The sequence below is a fragment of the Leuciscus leuciscus genome (genome assembly GCF_965113295.1).
Source record: "Leuciscus leuciscus genome assembly, chromosome: 7".
NCBI lineage: Eukaryota > Metazoa > Chordata > Actinopteri > Cypriniformes > Leuciscidae > Leuciscus > Leuciscus leuciscus.
This window is the reverse complement of record NC_138731.1, coordinates 43450789-43478102: the sequence shown is the minus strand read 5'-3', so window position 1 is coordinate 43478102 and position 27314 is coordinate 43450789. Positions and strand designations below refer to the sequence as shown.

General features: G+C 38.1%; 1 protein-coding gene across 7 annotated transcripts in view; it reads left to right on the top strand.

The window, feature by feature from the left end:
* Nucleotides 1–27314, top strand: part of trpm2 (transient receptor potential cation channel, subfamily M, member 2) — a 66641-nt gene that overhangs the window by 36662 nt on the left and 2665 nt on the right. For 6 of the 7 annotated variants that reach the window (XM_082174602.1, XM_082174604.1, XM_082174601.1 and 3 more), the window contains 21 exons: nt 1175–1315; nt 2515–2650; nt 3546–3691; nt 7778–7890; nt 8408–8506; nt 8878–9103; nt 10190–10308; nt 10887–11025; nt 11335–11506; nt 13420–13600; nt 16658–16839; nt 17021–17153; nt 19152–19239; nt 19374–19461; nt 20857–21005; nt 21099–21151; nt 23188–23217; nt 23325–23411; nt 23613–23685; nt 24367–24468; nt 25391–25507. In XM_082174602.1, the coding sequence (XP_082030728.1) occupies nt 1175–1315; nt 2515–2650; nt 3546–3691; nt 7778–7890; nt 8408–8506; nt 8878–9103; nt 10190–10308; nt 10887–11025; nt 11335–11506; nt 13420–13600; nt 16658–16839; nt 17021–17153; nt 19152–19239; nt 19374–19461; nt 20857–21005; nt 21099–21151; nt 23188–23217; nt 23325–23411; nt 23613–23685; nt 24367–24468; nt 25391–25507 (2574 nt within the window). The remainder of the gene's footprint in view (nt 1–1174; nt 1316–2514; nt 2651–3545; nt 3692–7777; nt 7891–8407; nt 8507–8877; nt 9104–10189; nt 10309–10886; nt 11026–11334; nt 11507–13419; nt 13601–16657; nt 16840–17020; nt 17154–19151; nt 19240–19373; nt 19462–20856; nt 21006–21098; nt 21152–23187; nt 23218–23324; nt 23412–23612; nt 23686–24366; nt 24469–25390; nt 25508–27314) is intronic. The other variant, XM_082174605.1, reaches the window with a different exon arrangement.

Here is a 27314-nt window from a genome sequence, read left to right as displayed (position 1 = left end):
CAACAAAGACAGGGGGAAAAAAGTACAGTACAGAGTTATTTTAGCATTATTTTTATATTATTATATGTATCAAAATTAGTCTTTCTTTTTTCAGTTTTAATTTTAATTGTTTATTTTTTTAATGTAATTTTGTCATTTTTATCAGCTTTTTTATATTTACAGCAGTAAACATTTGAAGTGGATCAAAACCTTTCATCAAAGTTATACATGAATTTTGAACAATACCCGTTCTTGTCTTAGGACAACTTTGTTGAACTTTTTTGATCCACTTCAAATGTTGACTAGTGTATATTTAGATTTAATTTTGATTTATTCAGTTTTAGTTTTTGTAATTTTAGTACTTCAACTTATTTTTAATTGATAACGATAAGAAACTGGGTTGTTAATTGGCATGGAAACATTGTTACAATGCAAACAATCTCAAAGATCCTTAAGTAGGCTTCTTTTCTTTATACAAAATATGGGAGCATGTCTATGTTCCCACAGCCCTAACCCTAACATACCTAAACCTACCCCTCACAGGAGGGAGACTTATCTGGGATGTTATTGGGCTATCCCTGTACCAGTACAAGCACTAAAACTTACCCTTCGTGGGGGAATTAGGCTTGATTGTTTGACATACCTAAACCTACCCCTCACAGGAGGGAGACTTGTCTGGGATATAATTGGGCTATCCCTGTACCAGCACAAGCACTAAAACCTACCCTTCATAGGGGACTAGGGCTTAATTAGTTAAGATACCTAAACCTACCCCTCACAGGAGGGAGACTTGTCTGGGATGTAATTGGGCTATCCCTGTACCAGCACAAGCACTAAAACCTACCCTTCATAGGGGACATAGTTAAATGAGAGAACATAGGACTGTGGGAACATAGGGCTGTGGGAACATATGGTTGTAGGAAGAAAGGGCTGTGGGAACGTAGGGCCTAATTTACAAAATTTTCAGTTAAAAAAAAAATCTTAGAAATGTGGGAACATAGGGCCGTGGGAACATAGGGCTGACCCCCAAAAGGGTCACTTAATAATACTTATTTTTGAGGTGAGGGCATGTTTTTGATATGCTTTGTGAGAATCATCAGTAAATAAAATCATCACACTATAAAGCTTTAATCCTAGTTTGACTGGAATGAGAAGAGTCTGGCTGTTTTATTCATTGAAGCGCTGCATCTCTCAGGTGCCGTCCAAAGGCCCGGTGGATCTGCCGTGTTCTGGGGAAGACCCGATCGCACTCACGGTTTGGGACCCGGGACGGGATCTCTTCCTCTGGGCTGTTGTACAGAATAACAGAGAACTGGCAGAGATCGGCTGGGAGCAGGTACAGCACTGGCTAGAGACGAACTCTTGGCTTGAGCTTTATATTCACCTGTTTTCTGCTTCAATTTGGTGATAGAAGCTGATATTTTGCTGAAGCTGTGAAATACATATAATATTAAATGTATAAATCTTAAATCTTTAAATAAAATTTGTACTCTAAACTTTGGAAAACGTATTATTATTTATTGAAATGTACTACTATTATAGGATTTATTGATTTTAAAAGAGCTTTTATTTTCCTATTTTTGTAATTTTGTTATGTGCTTTTGTCATGTTTTTGCATTTTATTGCATTTATATGCATTTTTATCCTTCTAATATTGCTTATTTTTTATATTTCTATTCTTTGATTTATTTTTATTTTAGTTTTAGTCATTTTAATTCTTCTTATACTTATTTCAGTTTGTTTTTAATCAAGGACATTTCTAAGGATTTCATCTAATAATTGTAGTTTATCCTAGTAATTAATTAATTATTTATTTATTTATTTATTTATTTATTTAACTTGGTTCTGATGGATCAAGTTTTTTTCCATTAATTTTAGTGAATCAGTTCATTCAGTTAATTGAACTGGATAAAAATAATCCACTGATTCATTTGAGAACCAGTGCGGAATTTAAAGTGAAATATTTTTTTTTTATTGTTTATACAGATTATATTTTAGGTTTTTAAGTGTCCAATAACCAAACCACACAACCAATTTTGAACTGTTTTATTTGTGTTTTTTGACACAATAATACACAATCTTTAGACTATAAAAGAACAATTAAAACTAAATTATGTAATAATAATTATAACAATTGCATTGTTATTCCTCTTTGACCATACATTTTATTGAATTATTTGTTTTGATTGTTCATGTAATTAAACTGGTTCAAAATCAACAACAACAAAAAACAATTCACTGATTCATTTGAATCCCTGTGTGTAATTGTACGTCTTGTATTTATAGTATTTTGTTAAAGGCTTCTGTTCATACTTATTTAACTACATTATATCAATGAGAGTGTTTTCTATTTTTATTGGTTGTAGTTTGCATAAATGTATTCATTCAAATGTTGTTTTGTGACAGGTAAATACTGATCTGAATGCATGAATAAATCAGATAATCTGATTCTGTATTTAAATAGCATGAGAGTAGTTGCAGTTTGAAGATTCACAAATGTGTGTGTGTGTGTGAATGTGTGTGTTGTTTTTGTAGTGCAGAGACTGTATCGCAGCCGCTCTGGCTGCCAGTAAGATCTTGAGGAAACTGGCGCAGGAGAGCGGCGAGGATGATAGCGAAGAGGCAAAAGAAATGAGAGAACTGGCCAACCACTATGAGAAACAAGCCATCGGTATGATTTCAGATTCTTTCTTTATTGCCCTTAATAGAGGAAATTTGTTTTCACAGACTGTACCAGGAGCTACATGTGTATAGCACCCAGAATACACATATTTTGTACACATAAATAAACATATTACAATTTTTCTTTTTTAAATGCTGTGTAACAAACATCACTTCAAATCCTTTGACCTGAGCTGTGATGCTTAAAGGGTTAGTTCACCCAAAAATGAAAACTCTGTCTGTAATTACTCTCCCTCATGTTGTTCCAACCCCGTAAGACTTTCGTTCATCTTCGGAACACAAATTAAGATATTTTTGATGAAATCTGAGAGCTGTCTCACTCCTTCATAGGCTTCTAGGTAATCGAAATCGATATAGAAAAGTTAGTAAAGACATTGTTAAACTAGTCCAAGTGACTACAGTGGCTCAACCTTAAGTTTATCAAGCGACGAGAATACTTTTTGTGTGCAAAAAACAAACAAAAATAACGCATTTCTTTTCGTCAGAACGTAGGCGCACTATTGGCCGGAATCACATGCATCACACACATGACCAGCATCGGCCAATAGTGAGCCTCCGTTCTGACGTGCCAGAAGCGCTGCGCTGTTACACTACGTGAACTCACTCAGAGAAACACAGAAGAAAATCAATAGTTGAATAAAGTCGTTCTCGTCGCTTGATAAACTTAAGGTTGAGCCACTGTAGTCACTTGGACTATTTTAACGATGTCTTTACTAACTTTTCTATATCGATTTCGATTACCTAGAAGCCTATGGAGGAGTGAGACAGCTCTCAGATTTCATCAAAAATATCTTAATTTGTGTTCCGAAGATGAACGGAATTCTTACGGGGTTGGATTTTTGGGTGAACTAACCCTTTAAACCTGTGTGTGTGTGTGACCTCAGGTGTCTTCAGCGAGTGTCACAGCTGGGACGCCCAGCGAGCGCAGAGACTCCTGATCCGCATGTCTCCGTCGTGGGGCAGAAGCACATGTCTGTGGCTCGCTCTCGAGGCCGATGATAAAAGCTTCATCGCTCACTCAGGAGTGCAGGTGAACAAACCCAGCGGCATATTCTGAAATATCTATGGCTTATCTGTCTTAGCTTGTTATACTCGGAAAGGAGAAAGTACTTCAGCATTGAAAAAAATTCACCTTGGATATAAAACATGTTGATTTTAATGACTGATATCTATTTTTTTTTTTAAGTGTTCGAAAACCAATATGCAGAATTATTTTTTATTTTATTTTTTTGACACAAGATTTTTTTTTTTAAACCTTTAAATAACAGTTATTTATTTTGAATATTACATAAATTTTTTTTTATTATTATATTGCATAGATTAACAATTTGCACAACAATTATAATAATCATTGTTTTCTAAAGAAATTATTTAATTTTATACACATTGTTATTTAAGCAGTTATGTATTATAAAAAAATTGTGCTGTGCTCCTAATGGTTGCAAATTATTGTTATTAAATATTACATAAAAATAATATAATATATTGCACAGATAACAAAAGGATAATTTGTACAACAACAACGATAATAACTCTTATTGTTATTAATATTATACATACATATAAAAAAAATATTATTATTATTTATGCAGTTATGTTTATATATACCTATTGTTTTGTGTTCTTAATGATTGCAAATTATTAGTATTAGTATTATACACATTTTAGTTTTTGTTATATTTTATATTATTATATTATATTTAGATAACTGTCCGTCACAGCCCCAATCATCACCCAATAACCAGGACCCGCCCACTCATTCACAATCACCAGATTACTGACTCGCTGCACCTGTACTCTGAAATTTTACCAGAGTACCGGGTGTTCCAGGATGTGTTCAGGAAGTGGTTGGCGACCCGTCTACCACCTTATCGACCATGGGACTGCGCCATCGACCTGCTGCCTGGGGCCACTCCACCGAAGGGTAAGGTCTACCCTTTGTCCATCCCTGAGCAGAAGGCCATGGAGGAGTATGTTCAAGAGGCTCTCAAACAACGTTTCATCCAACCATCGACGTCCCCTGCCACTTCCAGCTTCTTCGTGGCCAAGAAGGACGGAGGTTTGCGGCCGTGCATCAACTACGGAACTACTGGGCACTCAACTCTCAGACCGTCAAATTCAGCTATCCTCTTTCTCTGGTCCCTGCCACCCTAGAGCAGCTCCGTGGAGCTCGCATGTTCTCCAAGCTGGACCTGCGGAGCGCCTACATCCTCATTCAAATACGTGAGGGGGATGAATGGAAGACGGCGTTCATCACCCCGACAGGCCACTACGAGTACCAAGTGATGCTGAATTGCCTGTCCAACTCCCCCTCCGTATTCCAGGGGTATATGAGTACCTGTATATGAGGTGTTCCAGGAGTACCTCCAACGCTTCACCATCTTCTACATCGACGACATCCTGATCTACTCCCGGAACCTGGCCGAACATCGCCAACATGTGACGCAGGTCCTCCAAAAGCTGAGAGAACACCACCTCTATCTCAGGTTGGAGAAACGCGAATTCCACTCACCACCTATCCAGTTCCTCAGATATATCATCGACCAACAAGATATCCAAATGGACCAGAGGAAGGTGGACACCATTCACAACTGGCCCCAACCTGTCACTATCAAGGAACTCCAACGCTTTCTAGGCTTCGCCAACTTTTATCCAAGATTCATCCAGAATTACAGTGTCCTCAGCTCACCTCACTACTCAGAAACCAGCCCAAGTCTCTGTCCTGGAACCCCTTGGCCATAGAAGCCTTCTAACACCTGAAGAATGCCTTCATCACCGCTCCAATCCTGGTACACCCCAATCCAGAGCTCCCATTCGTGGTCGAAGTTGACGCATCTACTACCGGGGTTGGAGCGGTATTCTCCCAGTGATAGGGTGAGCCTCCACGACTCCAGCCTTCTACTCCAGTAAACTGTCCCTGGCGGAGCAGAATTACGACATTGATCGCCTTTGATTTGATTCGCTTGATCGCTGCTGGCGACCAAGCTCACCTTGGAGGAATGGAGACACTGGCTGGAGGGAGCTCACCACCATTTCGAAGTCATCACAGATCACCGGAACCTGGAATATCTCAGAGAAGCCAAGCGACTCAACCCAAGACTAGCCCGTTGGGCTCTGTTCTTCACATGGTTCAACTTCACCGTGACCACCGACCCGGTACCAAGAATTGCAATGTGGATGCCTTGTCCCATCTGTATCATCCTGAACCTGAATCTAGTCCTCCAGAACCTGTTCTCCCTCGAGCCATGGTTGTCAGTCCGATCCAATGGTCCATCGATCAACTCCTCCAAGCCAAACGCAACGAACCTGCTCCGCCGGGAGGTCTTGAGGGACGGTTGTATGTACCTGCTGTCTGTCCCTCATGGACTCAACACAAACCTCTCTGGGCTCTGAACACCCAGGCAGCCAGCGAACCCTCTCGCTCCTACAAGATCGCTACTGGTGGCCCAACATGGCCCAGGAAGGGGTGCTCAGTCTGTGCCATCACCAACACACAGAGGAAGCTACCCAAAGGAAAGTTGGTACCTCTGCCGATACCCAGACGCCCCTTGTCTCATCTGGGCATTGATTTCATGACCGACCTCCCTCCGTCCAACCATCACACCTGTATATTCGTCGTCGTAGACCAGTTCTCCAAAGCCTGCAAACTCATCTCCATCAAGGGCCTGCCTACCGCGTTTGAAGCTGCAGAACTCCTCTTCCAGCAAGTTTTTCATCATTCTGGCCTTCCAGAAGACATCGTATTGGACAGAGGTCCCCAGTTTATCTCCCGGATGTGGCAGGCCTTCTTCAAACTCCTCGGTGTCTCAGTAAGTATCCTCAGGGTACCACCCGCAGACAAACGGCCAGACTGAGCGCAAGATCCAGGAGATCGGAGGTACCTGTGGTCATACTGCCACCAGAACCAGGACAGCTGGAGCCGCTACCTCTCCTGGGCGGAGTATGCCCAGAACTCCCTGCGTCAAACCACCACTGGGCTTACTCCGTTCCAATCCTCGGGTACCAACCTCCTCTCTTCCCCTGGTCTGGAGAACCTTCGGAGGTTCCAGCTGTCAACCACTGGTTCGAGGCGAGCGAGAGGGTGCAGAGGCAGATCAACAAGGTCACCTACAGGCTCAAACTTCCACCTTACTACCGTATCTCAACTTCATTTCATGTCTCCCTCCTGAAACCCTTCACTGTACCTCTATCCTCCTCTCCTACAGAACCCACCACGGACGAAGTACCTCCTCCAGATGTCGCTGCCTAGTGTACCGAGTACATACCATCCTCGACTCATGGCGACGGGGTGCCCGCCTAGAGTGTCCTGGATCCGTTGCTACTCACCCAGTTCCACAAGGATCACCCAAACCGGCCAGAGGTTGAGGCCGAACCCGTCGCAGAGTCGGTCAGCCGTCAGGAGCCGGCCGTGGAGGAGGAGGGGGTATTGTCACAGAGTCAGCCACACCGTCACAGCCCAAATCATCACCCAATCACCAGGACCCGCCCACTTGTTCACAATCACCAGATTACTGACTCGCTGCACATGTACTCCCTCATCAACACTGCTATATATTCACCATACATTCATTGTCTGGTCTCGTTGCAGTTACCACTGCTTACCATCAGACTCCTTACCCGTCTACTTACCTGTGATTCATCTCATCAAGCTTCCAGTCTTCTGTCCATCGTTCATCCGTCGTCCATCCATCATCCTGATCCAGATCTCCTGTCGTCTTGTTCACTCGTCACCTGCACAGAGAATCCACTTCAGTCACCATCATCAGTCAACAAGTCACCATCCTCTCACCATCGTCTGGATCCTACTGTTTCACACCACTCTGCTCAATAAACACTGTTTTCACTATAACACCTGTCTGTCTCCCTCTGTGTTGTGACAATAACAATAAAAAGTTGTTTTTATGATTGCAAATATGTCATGTCTATTAGTCAAGCTTAAAATGTTACATGTTTTTCGCATGAGAATGAACGGGTGGGTAAGTAATTCATGTGCAATAAGAGTTACTTTTCTTGTGAAAACTGTTATTTTTTGCTGTTATTCCTTCAAACCAACTAGCAGTTTATCTATATATGGCTCATCACTGATAGCTCAGGTCTCATCGAGTGTCTCTGTCAGGCCCTGCTCACTCAGATCTGGTGTGGAGAGCTGTCAGTGGAGAATCCACACTGGAAGATTCTTCTGTGCATGATCTTCCCTCCTCTGATATACACCAAGTTCCTGATCTTCAGGTAAACACTTTCGGTCCCACTTTATATTAAGTGCCGTGTTGTGTTTACATGCTGTATTGTAAAACACTTTTGCTGCTATTGAGGTGTGATACAGGTAAGGTTAGGGACAGGTGTGTGTGGTTATTGGTAGGTTTAAGGGTGGGTTAAGGTGTAAGGGAAGGGTATTACACAAATTAATTACATGCAGGTAGTTTTAAAATATAAGTAATATGTAAAAACATGTAAGTACACAATTAGTCCATTGTTTCAAATGATTAATTTCAATGTAAGTACGTAGTAGTTAAAGCCACTTAATATAAAGTGGGACCAAACTTTCTAATTGAAAGTTGAAGAAAACTAACCTTTTGTGTTGTCAGGTCTGAAATCACGTCTATGAGTCATTACATGCACACACCATCAGATGGCAGCATTGCAGTCACAATAATTACACTGCTTATAGCACTTTTACCACAAACACTGACTTTTAATGACTCTTAATAAATGTTTTAACCCTTATTGTTGAAATGAACTTTCGCAGACGTGATGAGGACATCCAGAGACAGGCCGAGAGAACGAAGCTGGAGGAGGATCCACTCTTTGCCGGAAACTCAGATGCCAAGATCAAACGCCATTTACAGTTAGTTGAGTTACAAACATCTACAGGCCACATTCACACCGCAAAGATGTAGGAGTGACAAGTGAATGCCCTAAATTACTGCATCAAACTAATGTTAGCATTATGCAACTTAATTATGTTCAATATGCATAACCATTTTGAAAAATGTTTTTTTTTTAACACAGTAATGCATAATCTTTAGACTATTAAAGAACAATTATTCATTATGAATGTTGCATAAGTGTATTATTATTATATATTATATATTATACTATTATTATAATGATAAATAATTGAATCTAAATTATTGCATCAAACTAATGTTAGCATCATACAACTTATGTATCATAAACAGTCTGTGCCTGAATAATAAAGGAATATTATTGTCTCAGTGTCCCCTTACAGAAGTCTGAGCTGAAGCCTCTGAACTGTCTGTCACGTCTGACGAGTCTCTTCACGTCTCCTCAAGTGAAGTTTTACTGGAACATCGTCTCGTATTTTGGCTTCCTGTGGCTCTTTGCTGTGGTGCTCATGATCGATTTTCAGAAATTTCCATCGTGGAGAGAACTTCTGCTCTATGTGTGGCTCACCTCGCTGGTGTGTGAGGAGGTTAGACAGGTGAGACACACACACACACACACACACACACACACACACACACACACACACTCACTCTCACTTCAGACATACACTACCTGTCAAGATTAGGATTTTCTGTTTTTTGAAGGAAGTCTCTTCTGCTCACCAAGGCTGCATTTATATGATCAAAATACAGTAAAAACAGTAATATTATGAAATATTATTACAATTTAAAATAACTGTTTTCTATGAAAGCTTGTTTCCGCTTGTTATAACGTGCAATTCTGACTTTATATCTCGCAATTGTGAGAAAAAAAGTCTGAATTGTGAGAGAAAGTCTCAATTAACTTTTTTATTTTTTATTTTTATTCAGTGATGGAAACAAGCTTCCATAGTTTTCTGTGTGTAATATATTTTAAAATGTAATTTATTCCTGTGATCAAAGCAGAATTTTCAGCATCATTACTCCAGTCTTCAGTGTCACATGATCCTTCAGAAATCACTCTCATATGATGATCTGATGCTCAAGAAACATTTCTGATTATTAATGTTGAAAACAGTTGTGCTAATTCACATTTTTGTGATCCAATACCACTCTCAAGCTTGAGGGTAAGATTAACATAATAATAATAAATTAATAATTTAGCTACAATGCATGAGCAACAGTGAGAGTAAAAACATTTATAATGTTACAAAAGATTTATTGCAAATAAATACTTTCAATTCATCGAAGAATAAGAAAATACACAAAAATAAGAAGCAGCAGAAACTGTTTTCAACATTGATAATAACAAGAACCATTACTAATAATTGATCATCAATAATAATTGATCAGCAAATCAGCTAATTAGAATGATTTCTGAAGGATCATGTGACACTGAAGACTGAAAATGATGCTGAAAATTCAGCTTTGATCACAGGAATAAATTACATTTGACTATATATTCACATAGAAAACATTTATTTTAAATTGTAATAATTTTCCACAATATTACTGTATTTTTGATTAATTAAATTCACCTTGGTGAGCAGAAGAGACTTATTTCAAAAACATTAAAGAATCGTAAGCCAATATACTGTTATTAAATCTGTCCGTCTATATTTAACCACTCTGATACTCCACAGCTCTATCATGACTTCGATGGGCCCGGCTTTCGGAGGAAAGCAAAGATGTATATCAGGGATCTGTGGAACATTCTGGATGTGCTGTCAATCATGCTGTTCATTTCTGGTCTGGCCTGCAGGTCAACACAACCACTATTTCACTAAATACCGTTCAGATTAAGATTAATTCAGCACAGTTCATGCTTTCCTCATTAGGTTAAGATTACACAGAAAATATCCTCATAACTAGGGCTGTATGAAACATTAAAAAAAGTATCCACTGTCTGTGAGCCGTACCTCATCATATCTGAAATTGCTTTAAAGGTCTATTTATTTTTTTTACCATAATATTTTGACCGAACATTCAATGAAGTCAAGTAGATTCAAATTGTTTAATAATGTAAAATACAGTAAAAATCTAGTTAAAATAATCATTTTCATTTATATGCACCAATAGTAACACAAAGCAATAATTATCTGCATATGTTTTTACTAAAGCATTTAATACATTACAATTTTAAGTTATGATTCTGTTCATTAAAAGAATTTCACTGAGAGAAATCAACTCTAATAGACTCTCATATAAAGGAATCATATTTAAAGTTTTTGGTCCTCATCTTGAGTTAAGTTTAGTTAATTTGCATAATGACTCAGAACTAAATTAAATCAGTATATTTTTTTTTTTCACACTTAATCAAACTCTGTGTTTTTCATACAGACTTCAGGCCTCCGAGACTGTGTTCTACGTGGGTAAAGTTCTACTCTGCATCGACTTCATCATATTCTGCCTACGATTAATGGCCATCTTCACTATCAGTCGAAACCTGGGTCCGAAAATAATCATTGTCAGGAGAATGGTGGGTCTGCGTGCTCATAAAGTTCATTTCTTCAGTTCAGAAATGTTATGCAATAATTCTGCACAGTCTTAAGTGTTGAGAGACTAAGGGACTCAAATGCTAACCAAATGCTTGATCTTTTGAAGAAGAACAAATTAACTATTTAAAAAATAAAATATTGAATGACGTGAGCTCTATTCTTCCTCTCATACGGCACATCAAGCAAAAAATGGTTTTGCATAAAAGCAATTTCAGACAAATTGAGCTATTAACATGCATCTTTTCCCGTTTAATTTTGTGTCCTCTCATATTCTCTCTTCCTCTTTGCAGATGATGGATTTGTTCTTCTTCATGTTCCTGCTCAGTATCTGGGTGGTGGCGTACGGTGTGGCGAAACAGGGCATTATGATCGAAAATGAAGAGAGATTAAACTGGATCGTCCGTGGAGCCGTCTATGATCCCTACCTCATCATATTTGGCAACGTCCCCACTAATATAGACAGTGAGCAGTTTACTCTAAAATATTAATTTTTTTGCAATAACATATGAATATTGAAGACGTGTCTACTGTGAGCTCCAAGAATTGCTGTGATTTCTGCTTTATTTAAAAAATGTTTAATTGTCAAATTCCCTGCAAAGAAGAAATGAGGCTACGTCTACATTAATCCGGATACATTTGAAACACAGTTATCGTTTAAAAACACTCTCTGTTCACATTAGCGTTTTCAGGCGTTTTCCGATGTCATACCTGTCAACTCTCCCGTTTTTCCCGGGATTCTCCCGTATTTTACCTTGCTATCCCGCTATCATCCCGTTTAAATATTTTCCCGTATTTCTCCCGTATTTTTTATCTTTCTATAAAAAAATTGCGCGAAGAAGAACGGCAGCATCCCGAGGATGGACGAACATGAGAGAGATGGCATTATCGTGCAATTCTTCTGACAGGATAATTTTATTTAGCAAAATATCTCAGCATTCACTGATGCGTCCCCAACACCAGGTCGCTCTCACTCACCATTATATGTTTGGTCTAAAACGCAACGGCTCTCGTGTTTTACTGCAGGACGGGCAAATGTGAGTAAATATTCTGTCCTTTGCAGGACAATACCGGTATAAACATGAATATCTATGGGTTCAATATGCGTCACATGACTAAACTTACGTCATTGTTTTTAAATACCTCAGTTTTGACAGTCTACAACGCGAAAACTCAAATTTATCCACTTTGGAGAGCGTTTTCAAAAAGGTTAGTTTTCATCAATAAAAACGCCGTCTCAGTGTGGACGCAAGGACAAAACGGAGAGAAAAAGATGCGTTTTCAAACAAAAATGTATTAGTGTGGACGGCAGTCTCCCTACACTGTCAAATGATGTATAGATTTGCATATACAGTATTTAAATATGCAATACAAACAAGCCCACCCAGGTGAGAAAAAGTAACATAATGCATTACTTTCCATTAAAAGTAACTAAGTAACCCAATTAGTTACTTTTTATGGAGTAACACATTATTGTAACTCATTACTTTTAAAGGGGTGGTTGATTATGATTTCACTTTTCTAACTTTAGTTAGTGCGTAATGTTGCTGTTTGAGCATAAACAACATCTGCAGTTACAACGCTCAACGTTCAAAGCAAAGGGAGATATTTGCTTTTAAAGAAATCGCTTTTTAAGGACTACAACAAACGGCTGGTAGAGACTACAGGACATTCCTCCCGGGTTAGTGACATCACCAACCCTAACATTTATTAAACCCCGCCCCCTGAATACGATTTATAGATTATCAAGACAGAATATGCTAATCAATGACTAGAAGATAACTACACATAAACTACATAAATTCATCAACTAATCATTCAGAAATGTCCTGTTGCTTCTACATGTTGTCACTTCTTCTTGAGTCTCTCCATCATTGTCTGACTCCGGTTTGAACATAAAAGGCTAAAAGTTTTTGAAATTTTCAGTGCATGTGTGTGTGAGGTAAAATTACATAAGCTCTTGAAGCTCCGCCCCCTGTGCCAGGAGCAGCAGCTCATTTGCATTTAAAGGGACAGACACAAAAACGGTGTGTTTTTGCTCACCCTCAAAAAGTGACAATTTTAACATGCTATATAAAAATATCTGTGGGGTATTTTGAGCTAAAACTTCACATACACACTCTGGGAACATCAAAGACTTATTTTACATCTTGTGAAAAGGGCATTATACCACCCCTTTAAAATTAACGTTCCCCAACACTAGTTATAATATTATATTATAAAATATTGCAAATGCAATAATTATGCAAGTTGATTTTTATATTATAGATTGTATCATTGTTTTAATTGTAACATTGTAGAACATTCAGAAGTCCAGAGTTTTATACAAAATATAGAAAAATCAGATAGCTAAAAAATATTTCTGTTTTGCAAACCAGACACTCAGTTTGATATAAGCAGCTGCAGTGTGAACGGCTCGGATCCTCTGAAGCCCAAATGCCCCTTGCTGAACGGTGACAGCATGCCGATGTTCCCAGAATGGCTGACCATCATCATGCTGTGTGTCTATCTGCTGTTCGCCAACATTTTACTGCTCAACCTCCTCATCGCTATCTTCAAGTGAGTAAACAGACTGAAACAGGTCAATAGAAACACAGTCACTTGTTTCATTTACACAATGGCTCTAGAACTCTATATCTACTGTACAAGTAGTGCATCTTATGGGAGACTTTTATTTTATAAAATAGTACATTTGTATAACATGTAAATATTTATTTAATGTTGAACAATCGTTAATGTACAGTCAAACCAAAATGAATCTTACATAAATGAACTATAGTGTCCTGCACCCACTAGTAAAACAAATTAATCTGTATATGGTGTTTGAATAATTTTTGGTTTGACTGTATTTGTTTGTTCATTTGTTTATTTAAGCACACAAAATCTGGTTCTTTAATAAATGCATGTCTATAAATATACTGTATATTTTATCATTTTAAAAATATATAATTTTAATATTATGCTGCTTTATATATATATTTTCTTCGTGAGTATAGCTATTGGAACAGCCTTCGCATCATTAGTGTAATCATTAGCAGACTACTGTATGTTGGCAGCACACTAAGTTTTGAAACAGAGCCCATATTTTATCCTTTATAATCCTTATATTGCATCTCGTGTCATTTGCTAAATATTTCCTGTACAGAATTGTAGAATATGCATGATGCAATATTGCAGTGACTTTTAGGGCTTTAAAGGAGTAGTTCACTTTTAAATGAAAATTAGCCCAAGATTTACTCTCCCTGAAGTCATCCTACTAGGTGTATATGACGTTCTTCTTTCAGACGAATACAATCAGAGTTCTATTAAAAAATATCCTGGCTCTTCCAAGGTTTATAATGGCAGTGAATTGCAACCAACAGATTGAAGGTCAAAAATGTGCATCCATCCGTCATAAATGAACTTCACACGGCTCCGGTGGGTTAATAAAGGCGTTCTGAAGCAAAACGATGAGTTTGTGTAAGAAAAATATTAAAGGGATACTTCACCTCTGGAAAGATGAATGTGTATTTAAAATGGGTCATTTATATAGAAGAAATGTGAAATTATTATTTTTAAATAATATTTATATTGTTTTTAATAAAATTATTTTTAATGAGAAAAACCCAAAAATTTATTTTTGGCTTATGTGGATGATAGACAACAACTCCCCGAATGCACTTGCTTCGCAGCCCTAGGAGGCCACTCCCAAGCCACGCCCACCGGTAAGAGAGCGCAGTAAACAACAAGGCAAGGCTACCAGTGAGTCTCCGTGACGAGTCTGCCCAGGATTTCGAGAGCGCCCAAAATGTCCGGGATTCGGCTTTTGCGTTCTACAGTCGCCATTCATTCATCATGTTTACTGTGGCGAGCAGGACGAGGCTGAGGGGCGCGGGAGAACGGCGCGAGGCCGGTGGCGTGATTACTGATGAGCGGCACTGTGAGACGCTCTGGTCTCTTTTCTAAGCAATGTTAAAACGCACATCAACCGATCACTTGTTTAGCGCTCATGTAAACACTGCATTCAGATTCACCAATCGAAATGAATTCAGTTAGATTGAAACAAAAGGTGTGCATGTAAACAATGAATGGCGACTGCAGAAAGCAAAAGCCGAATCCCGGACATTTTGGACGATCTCGACGGCCGGACATGTCCGGGAAAAAGAGGATGGTAACCCCTACTACTCAGCTTTCTCCACAGAACAAGAGCCTGCTAGCTTAGCTTCCAAAGAAAGACGGCTGCCACTGTACATTCTGTGAGTGAGATCCGAGATCCCACCCTCTATGGGCGGGTTGAAGACATGCGGGACAGCTCCTCCTACTGGCTGTAGTCTTTAGCCTCTGGCCAAAAAATCCTCCATTAAGCTTTGTATTAGTAGAAAACCTGTAGTATTTTCTAATTACCGTACTTTCCACCCTCATATCCCCCTGAGACGATAGATTTATGTATTTTTTGTCTGGAAAAAATCCTCCGATGACGCAAAATGACGATTTTTGCGTCCATCGGAGGATTTTTTCCAGACAAAAAATACATAAATCTATTGTCTCAGGGGGATATGAGGGAGGAAAGCGCGGTAATTCGAAAATACTACAGGTTTTCTACTAATACAAAGCTTAATGCTAAATCCTGAAGTATCCCTTTAATATTTAAAACTTTAAAGAGTAAAACAACTAGCTTCCGGCCAAACGAACGTACGGATCTTAAGCCTAAAGCGCAACTTACGCGAGTAATGTGACGTACTGCTGATATTTACACCACTTTTATCATGGATAGATGTACTTTTATCATGGATAGATGCACTTTTATGATGGGTAGATGCACTTTTATGATGGATGGATGCACTTTTATGATGGATATGGATGCACTTTTAAGATGGATATGGATGCACTTTTATGATGGAGATAGATGCACTTTTATGATGGATAGGTGCACTTTTATGATGGATGGATGCACTTTTATGATGGAGATGGATGCACTTTTATGATGGATGGATGCACTTTTATGATGGATGGATGCACTTTTATGATGGAGATGGATGCACTTTTATGATGGATAGGTGCACTTTTATGATGGATGGATGCACTTTTATGATGGATGGATGCACTTTTATGATGGATGGACGCACTTTTATGATGGATGGATGCACTTTTATGATGGAGATGGATGCACTTTTATGATGGATAGATGCACTTTTATGATGGATGGATGCACTTTTATGATGGATGGATGGATGCACTTTTATGATGGATGGACGCACTTTTATGATGGAGATGGATGCACTTTTATGATGGAGATGGATGCACTTTTATGATGGATGGATGCACTTTTATAATGGATGGATACACTTTTATAATGGATGGATGCACTTTTATAATGGATGGATGCACTGGATGGATGCACTTTTATGATGGATGGATGCATGTTTTTGAGCTTCAGTCTGTTGGTTGCAATCCACTGCCATTATAAAAACTTGGAAGAGCCAGGACATTTATTAATATATATATATATATATACTGTATTCGTCTGAAAAAAATTACGTCATATACACCTAGGATGACTTGAAGGAAAGTAAATCATGGGCTCATTTTCATTTTAAAGTGAACTAATCCTTTAAACTCTATCTTTGTGCATCACAGCTACACGTTCCAGGAGGTTCAAGACAACACGGACACCATCTGGAAGTTCCAGCGTTACGAGCTGATTAAGGAGTATCACAGTCGACCTGCTCTTCCTCCACCCTTCATCATCCTCAGTCACCTCATGCTCTTCATCAGAGGAGTGTTGCTGCGCTGTCCTTCACAGAGACACAAACACTTCAGTGAGTGTTTCCATTTAATTTTATCAGTTCATGCATTTCCTGGAAATCAAATCCCAAACAAGTTAAACCGTTTGAGCTACATAAACAAAGCTTATATTTCTTATATTTTTAATGTCCTGATCACTTTAAAAAACTGCGTAGAATGTGTAAATCCCTGGTTTAAGTTCATGGTTCTGCACAGGGCAGGAACTAAAGCAGACCGAGGAAGAGGAGCTGTTGTCATGGGAGGCTCTCATGAAGGACAACTATCTGGCATCTACACGACAGGACGAGAGCCAGAGCATGGAGCATCGTATCCAGGACACCGCAGAGAAGTAACTCAGAGAAGCACAAGACATGAAACAGAACAGCTCGTATGTTTGAGAACTGAATTTGATTTGAGGAAACTATGAATCAACTTTTGAGTATAAGAAAGGGCGGAGTAATGGTCTGAAAAGTTAGGGGGAGGGGCTTAATATGTTATTCATGAGCTTAAAATTCTTAAAGTCATGAATATTAATTATGTGACATGATGGTCCGACCTGATTTGCTAAAAGGCAGAGGTGGATTAAGTAAACAAAGTATATGTTTAATAATACAATTATTCTGGTATTTTCTAACTATAGAATATTTTTTATTACACAATATTTTTTTTTACAGAATGATTTTATATTCCTTTTCTTAAGATTGTTCTAATGGCAAAACCTAAAGGGGCTATATGTAAGATTTTTCGTTTATCAATTGCTTTTTTTAAATTCCCAATGAGTGAACAGCTTGTATCTAACATGAAGGGGAAAAAAAATTCCCGACTTCCTAGGTATTCCATGAAAATCTGTAGACTGATATTTATGTGAAGGACTCGGGACGGTTTCGCCGGGAAAATCAAAATGACGTGACGTTTACGCTTGAGAGCCTCTCTTCCGTTCAATGACACAGGAAATTAACAAGCTTATACAATGTTCAGGATAATGCCGTAAGAATCATTCTTTATTGTAAAGGGATTGATTCAAACTATAGTCTCACATAGCCAGATCTATATAGTCTATAGTCTTAAATAAACTTTATAATCAAACTATAATAACAGTGTAATTTTAATGAGCTCATCTGTCGACATGATGCCTGTGAATCTCAGATCTGCTGCAAACATCCACATCTCTATGATCAGATGCTTTCTGAACTGCTGTTTTCTCACCATTTAAACGCTGTAATCTAGATGTTCGTTTACAGTAACAGTATTTCCAACTTCTTTTTACTTCCAAGCAAAGAAAGAAAAAGAACTTCGCCGTGAGTATATCGGTGCATTGAATCACTTTCAGTCTCTTTTATGTTACGAGCAATAAGCTGCAGTTCACTCAGCGGCCACCGGTGTCGCTAATAACAAGGGTTTCTGAATTCTATACAGCCCTTTCAAGAAGAATTTGTATCCTGAAAAGAATGTTCTTAAAAATCATAATAACCTCTTACACTTAGGATAACCACCAACTTGTCTTAAATCTCGACGAAGTACGAATTTTGGTTAATTTATTGGGTTGTTTCAAATATTAAGCATTACAACATAACCCTAACTATATATGTTACATATTACTATTACTAGGGATGAGCACCGGTTCTCTGAAGTTGATCAGCAAGTCTTTCACAAGAACCACCATACATTCAGAAACACCAAAGTCTTTTTTTTTCTCAAGATTTGTATTAAATGTATTAACTTCTTTCTTATGAAGATTTTTGTGAATTCGGCCCCAGACCCATAGTAAGACTGGTTGTATGTTTTTGGGTCTTACAATTTTGGCTAATTTTCCATTGCTGTTAACAACTGTGTTCTTCACACTGTGGCCAAGCGAAGTAAAACTCTTAAAATGTAATGTTAACCTCTCAAAAAGGTGTGCAACAAACTTCTGAAAGTGCTCCAGAATCTGTGCCTAACCTTTTTACTGCGGATTTAAGCTTATGGCTTCATAATTTCACACTCATATGAAGGTTAAAGGTGCTGTATGTATCTTTTTCACTCTACTAAAGCATAAAAATACCATCATATGTTTGCAGATATTTAGGAAACATGCTAAGTTCACATACTCGTTTCTCTGAAAAACGAAGCATCTAAAAATCTCTATGAACGAGAGCATATTAAAACGTGGATAAATCAACTCGCAGTGTGTAAGTCTCCTCGTCTTTCATTGCCAGTTGCGCTCATTCCTGTTGCGTGTCCTCAAAGTGGCAACCCACGCGAGCGTCGAGTCTGAGGCGATATTTTTGAATTTGGACTGCAGTACCTATTTTGACCACTAGTTGTCATTCTTACAGACTGCCCCTTTAAACCTCTGTCTTCCTCTCAGGGTCGGAGCGATGTCAGAACTTCTGGAGCGGGAGCAGGAGATGGTTTCGGCCACGATGGCAAAACGACTTACTAAGCTTGAAGAGCAGGTGTCATTCTGGCTCAAACACTCACAAATACACCATAAATAGTGTTTTACAGTCAGTTTGTTCTGTTGATTATTTCAGGCAGCATGTCAAAGCAAATGTGAGTGTCAGATGGTGAATCTCTTGTCCTTTTCCAGGTCTCAGAGTCTGCCAAAGCTTTACGATGGATTATAGATGTGCTGAAATCTCAGGGATGCAAATCCAAAATGAAGCCTCCTCTAATGAGTAAGCAGAGTGTGTTTAAAATCAGCTCTTATTAGATGCATGCATCCTTTTTCATACTCATAATCTGTCTTTATAAGTTCATTAAAGTATTAGAGACACAAATCCCATTTTTTTTGGTAATGAGATCTTACATACACTACTGTTCGAAAGTTTGGGATCAATACGTTTTTTTTTTGTGTTTTTGAAAGAACTCTTTATGCTCCTCAAGGCTGCATTTAATGGATCAAAAATACAGTAAAAACACAAATTTTGTGAAATATTATTATAATTCAAAATTTCTATTTGAATATATGTTAAAACATAATTTATTCCTGTGATCAAAGCTGAATTTTCAGCATCATTACTCCAGTCTTCAGTGTCACATGATCCTTCAGAAAACATTCTAATATGATGATTTGATGCTCAAAAAACATTTATGATTATTATCAATGTCAAAAACTGTTTTGCTGCTTCATATTTTTTGCAGAAACCATTATATTATTTTTCAGGATTCTTAAAAAAACTGTTAAAAACAGCATTTATTTGAAATAGACTATTTTGTAACATTATAAATGTCTTTACTGTCACTTTTGATCCGTTTAATGCAGTATTAATTTATGTTAGATTACTATTGTATGTTAGATTATCTTTTATCTGTCAGAAAAAAATAAGCACTGGTCATTTGCTGATTTTAAGACATTCAGGTCTTATTTTTATTAAATATTTATATTTATTAAGTGTTATTTTTATAGTGTTATAATTATTTTTATTTTTGTAAAGTGTCTAAATGCATGATGTTCAGCAAAGGACAAATCAGCTGCTTCCCAGCAAAGAAAAATATGTTTTAAGAACATTTAGTTAAAATTCATAAATAAGTTATGAAAAGGTCATTTCTGAATGTTCTCTGAACGCTCAAAAAAAATTTCTTGGTTATGCAAACGTAAAGGAAACATTCCATTTGTTCATTCTTCAGATATTATGGGAATGTTACTTTTGAAATGTTCCCTGAACATTAGTAACATTTAAATCATGTTAGAGGAACATCCAATTAAAACATTTCAGAAAATGAATGATGCATAAATAATGATTTTATGCTAAAGTTTAGAGAACATTATTAAAGACCAGATAACTTTGAACAAACATTGCAGGAAGAATGTTTACATTTATGCATTTGGCAGACGCTTTTATCCAAAGCGACTTACATTGCATTTCAAGGTACACATTTACATTCTTACCAGTTCTTGCTTCCCCTGGGAATCGAACCCATGACCTTGCCATTGCATGCGCCAATGCTCTACTCTTTGAGATAGAGGAAAGCTGACATGTTTGTTCATAACTTTGAGAAGAACCTTGTCTGAATGTTCTGATAACGTTCCCTGTTAGCTGGGTTGTAGATGAAGACCTCTGTCCATCCAGCAGGTAAAAGCTCTGACAGGGAGGATGGGGAATCTAGTGGACAGGAGACGGATGACGAAACAACCCCTCACATATTCGCACGTCAGCTTCAGTATCCCGACAGTAACGTCGTACGCTTTCCTGTGCCTGAGGAGAAGGTGTCCTGGGAGGTGCCTGATATGAATTATACCACAGATTTTATAACATTAAATCGCATTCTGTTGTATTGTTTATCTCATCCCACACATTTTTTACTCTTTTAGGTAAACTTCACTGCGTACAATCCCCCGGTTTACAATCCACAGGACAGCAGCGAGTAAGTCTTATACTGAAAAATAGAGTGGCACCATTAATCGAATTGATCTACGATATAGTCTTGTGCAATTATTATGCACTATTAAAGGGGTCACACAACCATCATATAATGATAAAAATCTATCCAGTGTTTTTTAAAAAAAAATCTCCTAATATGTTTTCCCCTGTCTCAAATCGAGCCGTGTGACGTCACACGCCCCTCCCATGATTGTTAATTGACAGCAGCGTTTCAACACAGACCCGCCCTGAGCGAGCTGTCATCATAGTCCGCCATTGTTGATATGCTGAAGCAGAATGGCGTCTAAGCGATTGTGGTGTTCTGTTCTTGGGTGTAAACATCAATCTGTCAATGAACTAACGTATATATATCAGTAAACACATAGCATTCGTATCTCACTACTCTACCCTGCCAGTACACACAAAGATAGATCAAAGTGACATTGCGTTAACCAACCATTCAGAAACGTCCTGTTCGAGCCTTAAAGGGATACTCCACTTTGTTTTGGAAATAGGCTCATTTTACAGCTCCCCCAGAGTTAAACAGTTGAGTCTTACCGTTTTCGAATTCATTCAGCCGAACTCCGTGTCTGGCGGTACCACTTTTAGCATAGCTTAGCATAGATCATTGAATCGGACAGGACCATTAGCATCTCTCTCAAAAAAATGACCAAAGAGTTTCGATATTTTTCCTATTTAAAACTTGACTCTTCTGTAGTTACATCGTGTACTAAGACCGACGGAAAATGAAAAGTTGCGATTTTCTAGGCTGATATGGCTAGGAACTATACTCTCATTCCTGCGTAATAATCAAGAAACTTTGAAGCGCCTGAAAATAGTCCCCAGCTCGGTAACTTCCAACGTGACCGGGACTAAGTTTGTCTAACCTATTAGACCTATTTTCAGGCACTGCGTCATATCATTACGCCTGCTGGACTCATGGTACGGCAGCAAAGTTTCTTGATTATTACGCAGGAATGAGAGTATAGTTCCTAGCCATATCAGCCTAGAAAATCGCAACTTTACCTTTTCCGTCGGTCTTAGTACACGATGTAACTACAGAAGAGTTAAGTTTTAAATAGGAAAAATATCAAAACTCTTTGGTCATTTTTTTGAGAGAGATGCTAATGGTCCTGTCCGATTCAATGATCTATGCTAAGCTATGCTAAAAGTGGTACCGCCAGACCCGGAGTTCGGCTGAATGGATTCGAAAACGGTAAGACTCAACTGTTTAACTCTGGGGGAGTTGTAAAATGAGCCTATTTCCAAAAAAAGTGGAGTATCCCTTTAATTGTCTAACTTCTTCGGGGCCGTCATCTTGTTCCGGGTCCGACTCCTGTTCAAATTGATACGGTTGCACAGCTGAACGTGAAAGGCAACACTCTGTTCTAATGATGCATTCAAGTCTTCACCACAAAGTTGTAATCATGAGTGGGAGACTTGAGATTTTCTTTAATCCCAAAGTTTCCGAGTGTCCGTGAGAAAACACGTTGGACGTAATATATGCAGCGTCTGTATTAATGGTAATTTTGTTAAAATGAATGAAATTTTTCCTTTTTTCATCTAAGTTGCATGTACAAAATACCATATTATTGTACAATTGTGATAGAATATACAATAGTCAACATTTGAAGTGGATCAAAAAAAGTTAACCAAAGTTGTCCTAAGACAAGAACGGCTATTGTTCAAAATTCATTTGATGAAAGGTTTTGATCCACTTCAAATGTTGACTAATGTATAATGATTCAATTTATAGCACTTTCTTAAATTGAATAAAAATCGGCACCTGATGTCGTACGACTTCCCAACTCGTAAATACGAACTTCCCAAGAGGACTTGAACACACACCATAAGGTTTTGCTTTTAAGAATTATCTCCAGCCAATTTAAACAGTAAGTTAATTACAAATGACAGTAAGATGACTTTGACTGAATTGCACTGTTAGAGCTGAAGACTTACTATAAATCTTGAAATGCTTGAAATGTCTTGTTGATATTGTGAAGCTTTTTGTAAATAAAAACACTTTTTTTTCCTGTACAGCTCAGACACTTCAGTCTTAGACAAGTACAGGTACGCTGAGCAATTATATGTTTAATCTGTGCCTTTATTCTCCTACTGGAATTTGCGTTTAATTGCATTTGATTGAGTCTCATTGTCATGATGAATGTATTTTACAGGAATCCAGAAGGAAGGACTGGGTTACGGGGAAAAGGGGCTCTGGAATCCCTCGGTCCGAATCACATTATCCACCCAATCTTCACCAGGTATACAACACTCGAATTAAAATCCAGTTCAAGTCCTGATCTTCACTTCCTCCTGGATTTAAAATCTAATCTCATATCAGATGAAATAGAAGTTTACAACCGAATACACCAAAAACAACAGAGATTAGAGATCACATTCATCTCACGTCCTGCTGTTAGTGTATTATATATACAGAAATGATTGAGCTGCCTGTTTTAAAGGTGGCGTGATGCTGAACACACAGTGCTGGAGTTTCTCTCCGTTTGCGAGGATTTGCATGTGGCTCTTCCTGGGGTGAGAATGCATAAAATAAAATCTGTACAGTGACATTTTCAGAATCTTAAAGGAACACGCCGACTTTTTGGGACTTTAGCTTATTCACCGTATCCCCCCGAGTTAGATAAGTCCATACATACCCTTCTCATCTCCGTGCGTGCCGTAACTCTGTCTGACGCACCCACTGCTAGCCTAGCTTAGCACAAAGACTGGAGGTAAACGGCTCCGCAGAAGTAGCAGAGCTTCGCCTTCTGAGAATATAGTTCCCAGTATGTATACGGTTAGAAGATGTCTGTGTCTCATGTGACCTTGTTATTCGTACACGCTGTGACTATACAAATCACAGCATGTAAATAGGAAAATATTGGTGTTATTTTTGTCACTTATTGGGAGCGTTATGCTAGCTGGAGCCATTTACCTCCAGTCTTTGTGCTAAGCTAGGCTAGCGGTGGGTGCGTCAGACCGAGTTACGGCACGCACGGAGATGAGAAGGATATGTATGGACTTATCTAACTCTGGGGGATACGGTGAATAAGCTGAAGTCCCAAAAAGTCGGCGAATCGTTGCATTTGCTTTATTATGCTGTCATAAAATATTTGCTATATTGTATTTTTGGAACCAAGAGTAGACATGCACAAACAAGCTTTCTAGATATGCTTAGCATACTGTAAATTAAGACTTTTTTTATTATTCTTGCAGGGCCCAGTCAAACCTGATGAGCCTCTACCACAGACACTGGAGAGGATTCTGGGTAAAAAGTTACAAGACAAGACCAAGACTGAACTAAAGGATGTGGAAAAGGTGAGCAAGATAAATCAACTTTACTGATTAAAGGGTAACTCTCGCCAAATTGCAACCTAGGCTCTTTTTGTCAATCTACCCGAGTCAAACTTTCGTGTAAAAGCATAATTAGAAATGGAAACGGCACTTTCAAGATTGACCGTATTTTAGTTTTCGGTCAAAATGCCTTTTGAATGGGAGTGAATGGGGCACTACAGTGATAGCATCAAAATCGCTAATAATTCTAATTATGCTTTTACACGAATGTTTGACTCGGGTAGATTAACAAAAATAGCCTAGGTTGCAATTTGGCGAGAGTTACCCTTTAAAAGACAAACTTGTTTATAGACATTAGGAGCATAGATTTGAACCGCATCGGGTTTAATGTTATCTATGGGTTAGTCGTGTTGCATGGGAAAAATACAGCATGCAGTGAGTAGATAATTATAGATCTTTTATTCACTAAATGAACTAAATTAACCATTAACAAAATTTTATTGATTTATTTATCTATATATGCATGTTCAGATATTCATACAACAAAATATTCTGGGGGCCATGAAAGTTTTGTGAAAATGAAATGCTCAAGGTGCTCGACAAAGAAAATAGTAAAAAAAAAACACTGAAAAAAGTCGACGCACCAAGTGTTACCATTTAATGTTATAATTAAATAGTAGACTCACACAAAGGTAATGTTTTGAGCACGCAGGCTCTTCGTCCAGCAATGATGTCTTTGTGTGATGAAGAGCCTGCGTGCTCGAAACGTTACTTTTCTGTGAGTCCACTATTACATTTTTTGCATTTTTGGGGAAAGTTAATTAATACTCATGTTACTTTTTTTTCCATGTTTGAAATACCAGTTGCAGTTGTTTTGAGTTAAAGTTTCCACAAAGCTAAACAGATGTGTGTGTGTGTGTGTGTGTGTGTTTCTTCTCTAATGCAGGAGTATAAGGGTTATGTGGATGACAGCAGGAACACTGATAATGCCTGGGTGGAGACCACCATCATCACACTTGACTGTGACAAACACAGACTTCTGATGGCAGAGCTAAACCGCATAGTGAGCAGAAAATATCACTTCATCTCAGTGATTTTAACAAAAATAAAATACAGCAAAGTGCCAAATACAAGTAAACATGGTCAAAGTCAACTTAGGCAAGTAAATATCCTCAGGTGGGCTATAAACCATGATGTGGTTTTAATCAGACCCTGATGTGTGTGTGTGTGTGTATATATGAAGAGTTCAGATGCAAAAGCCTCTAAGTGCCATCTGAAATTTTCTTCTAGAATGATCATTTTTATCAAGCTTATATATTTAAGTTCAGTCATTTCACTTAAATGACAATTAATAGGTAATTTTCAATGCCATTTAAGTGAAATTACTGAACTTAAACATACAAGCTTGATAAAAATGATCATTCTAGAAGAAAATTTCAGATGGCACTTAGAGGCTTTTGCATCTGAACTCTTCATATATATATAATATGTATATATGGCTTAAAATCTGCATGGGGTAATTAAATGTAACAAATCATGTAAAAATGTAGCATCAACATTTTATCAAACTTTGATAATTGCCCTAATATATATAACCTTTATTTAAACAGGAAATGTCCCACTGAGACAGTCTCTTTTACAAGGGAGTCCTGTATAGCACAATTTTGAACCATGAGCTGAAAAACAAAACATTACGTAAATTAAAATACAATACAGATTTACACAAAATATTTACATAAAAAAAAAAAAAAAAGCAAAATAAGGAAAGAAGGACTAAAAGTCGAGATTACCTACCATTAATTAAAACAAGTGCACATGTCCGTCAGCATGTCAGATATTCTTTTTTTTTAAAGAAGCTAAGGAAATTAGCGCACCAATCTTAAGCCTAGACTGGAGTTCGTTCCAGGACGAAGGGCCATAGTAAGACAGACTCCTCTTTCCTGCTTCTGTCCTCATTCTTGGTACCTTACAAAGTAGTCTGTCGCTGGATCTTAAAGGAATACTCCACTTTTTTGGGAAATAGGCTCATTTTACAGCTCCCCCAGAGTTAAACAGTTGAGTTTTACCATTTTCGAATCCATTCAGCCGATCTCCGGGTCTGGCGGTACCACTTTTAGCATAGCTTAGCATAGATCATTGAATCGGACAGGACCATTAGCATCTCTCTCCAAAAAATGACCAAAGAGTTTCGATATTTTTCCTATTTAAAACTTGACTCTTCTGTAGTTACATCGTGTACTAAGACCGACAGAAAATGTAAAGTTGCGATTTTCTAGGAACTATACTCTCATTCCTGCGTAATAATCAAGAAACTTTGCTGTCGTACCATGAGTCCAGCAGGCGTAATGATATGACGCAGCGCCTGAAAATAGGTCTAATAGGTTAGACAAACTTAGTCCCGGTCACGTTGGAAGTTACCGAGCTGGGGTCTATTTTCAGGCGCTGCGTCATATCATTACGCCTGCTGCACTCATGGTACGGCAGCAAAGTTTCTTGATTATTATGAACTCACTTGACCTCTGCTACTACTAAATACTAGTACTGTGTATTGCGTATGTTATTTTCTGACAGACATTGATGTTGTGATATTGAAATGATGTGGATTTGAAAATAGATGGGATCGTGAGGTAATAATTGTTTATTTCTTAGCCGGCAAGTATTCAGTGAAGCGATTGATGCCCATGAGTTCATGTTGATGTTTTTAGTTGTAATATTCCAACCAGCAGCCAGCCTAAGTTTTTGACGGACATGATAACGTACATGATTTTTTGAGTAATTATAAAACGAGCTTGAGAAGTTCTAAAAATGAAGACTATTTTGTGGCTTTGATAAATTACATGTTATTCAGAGACTTGTTCGTTGCAAATTCG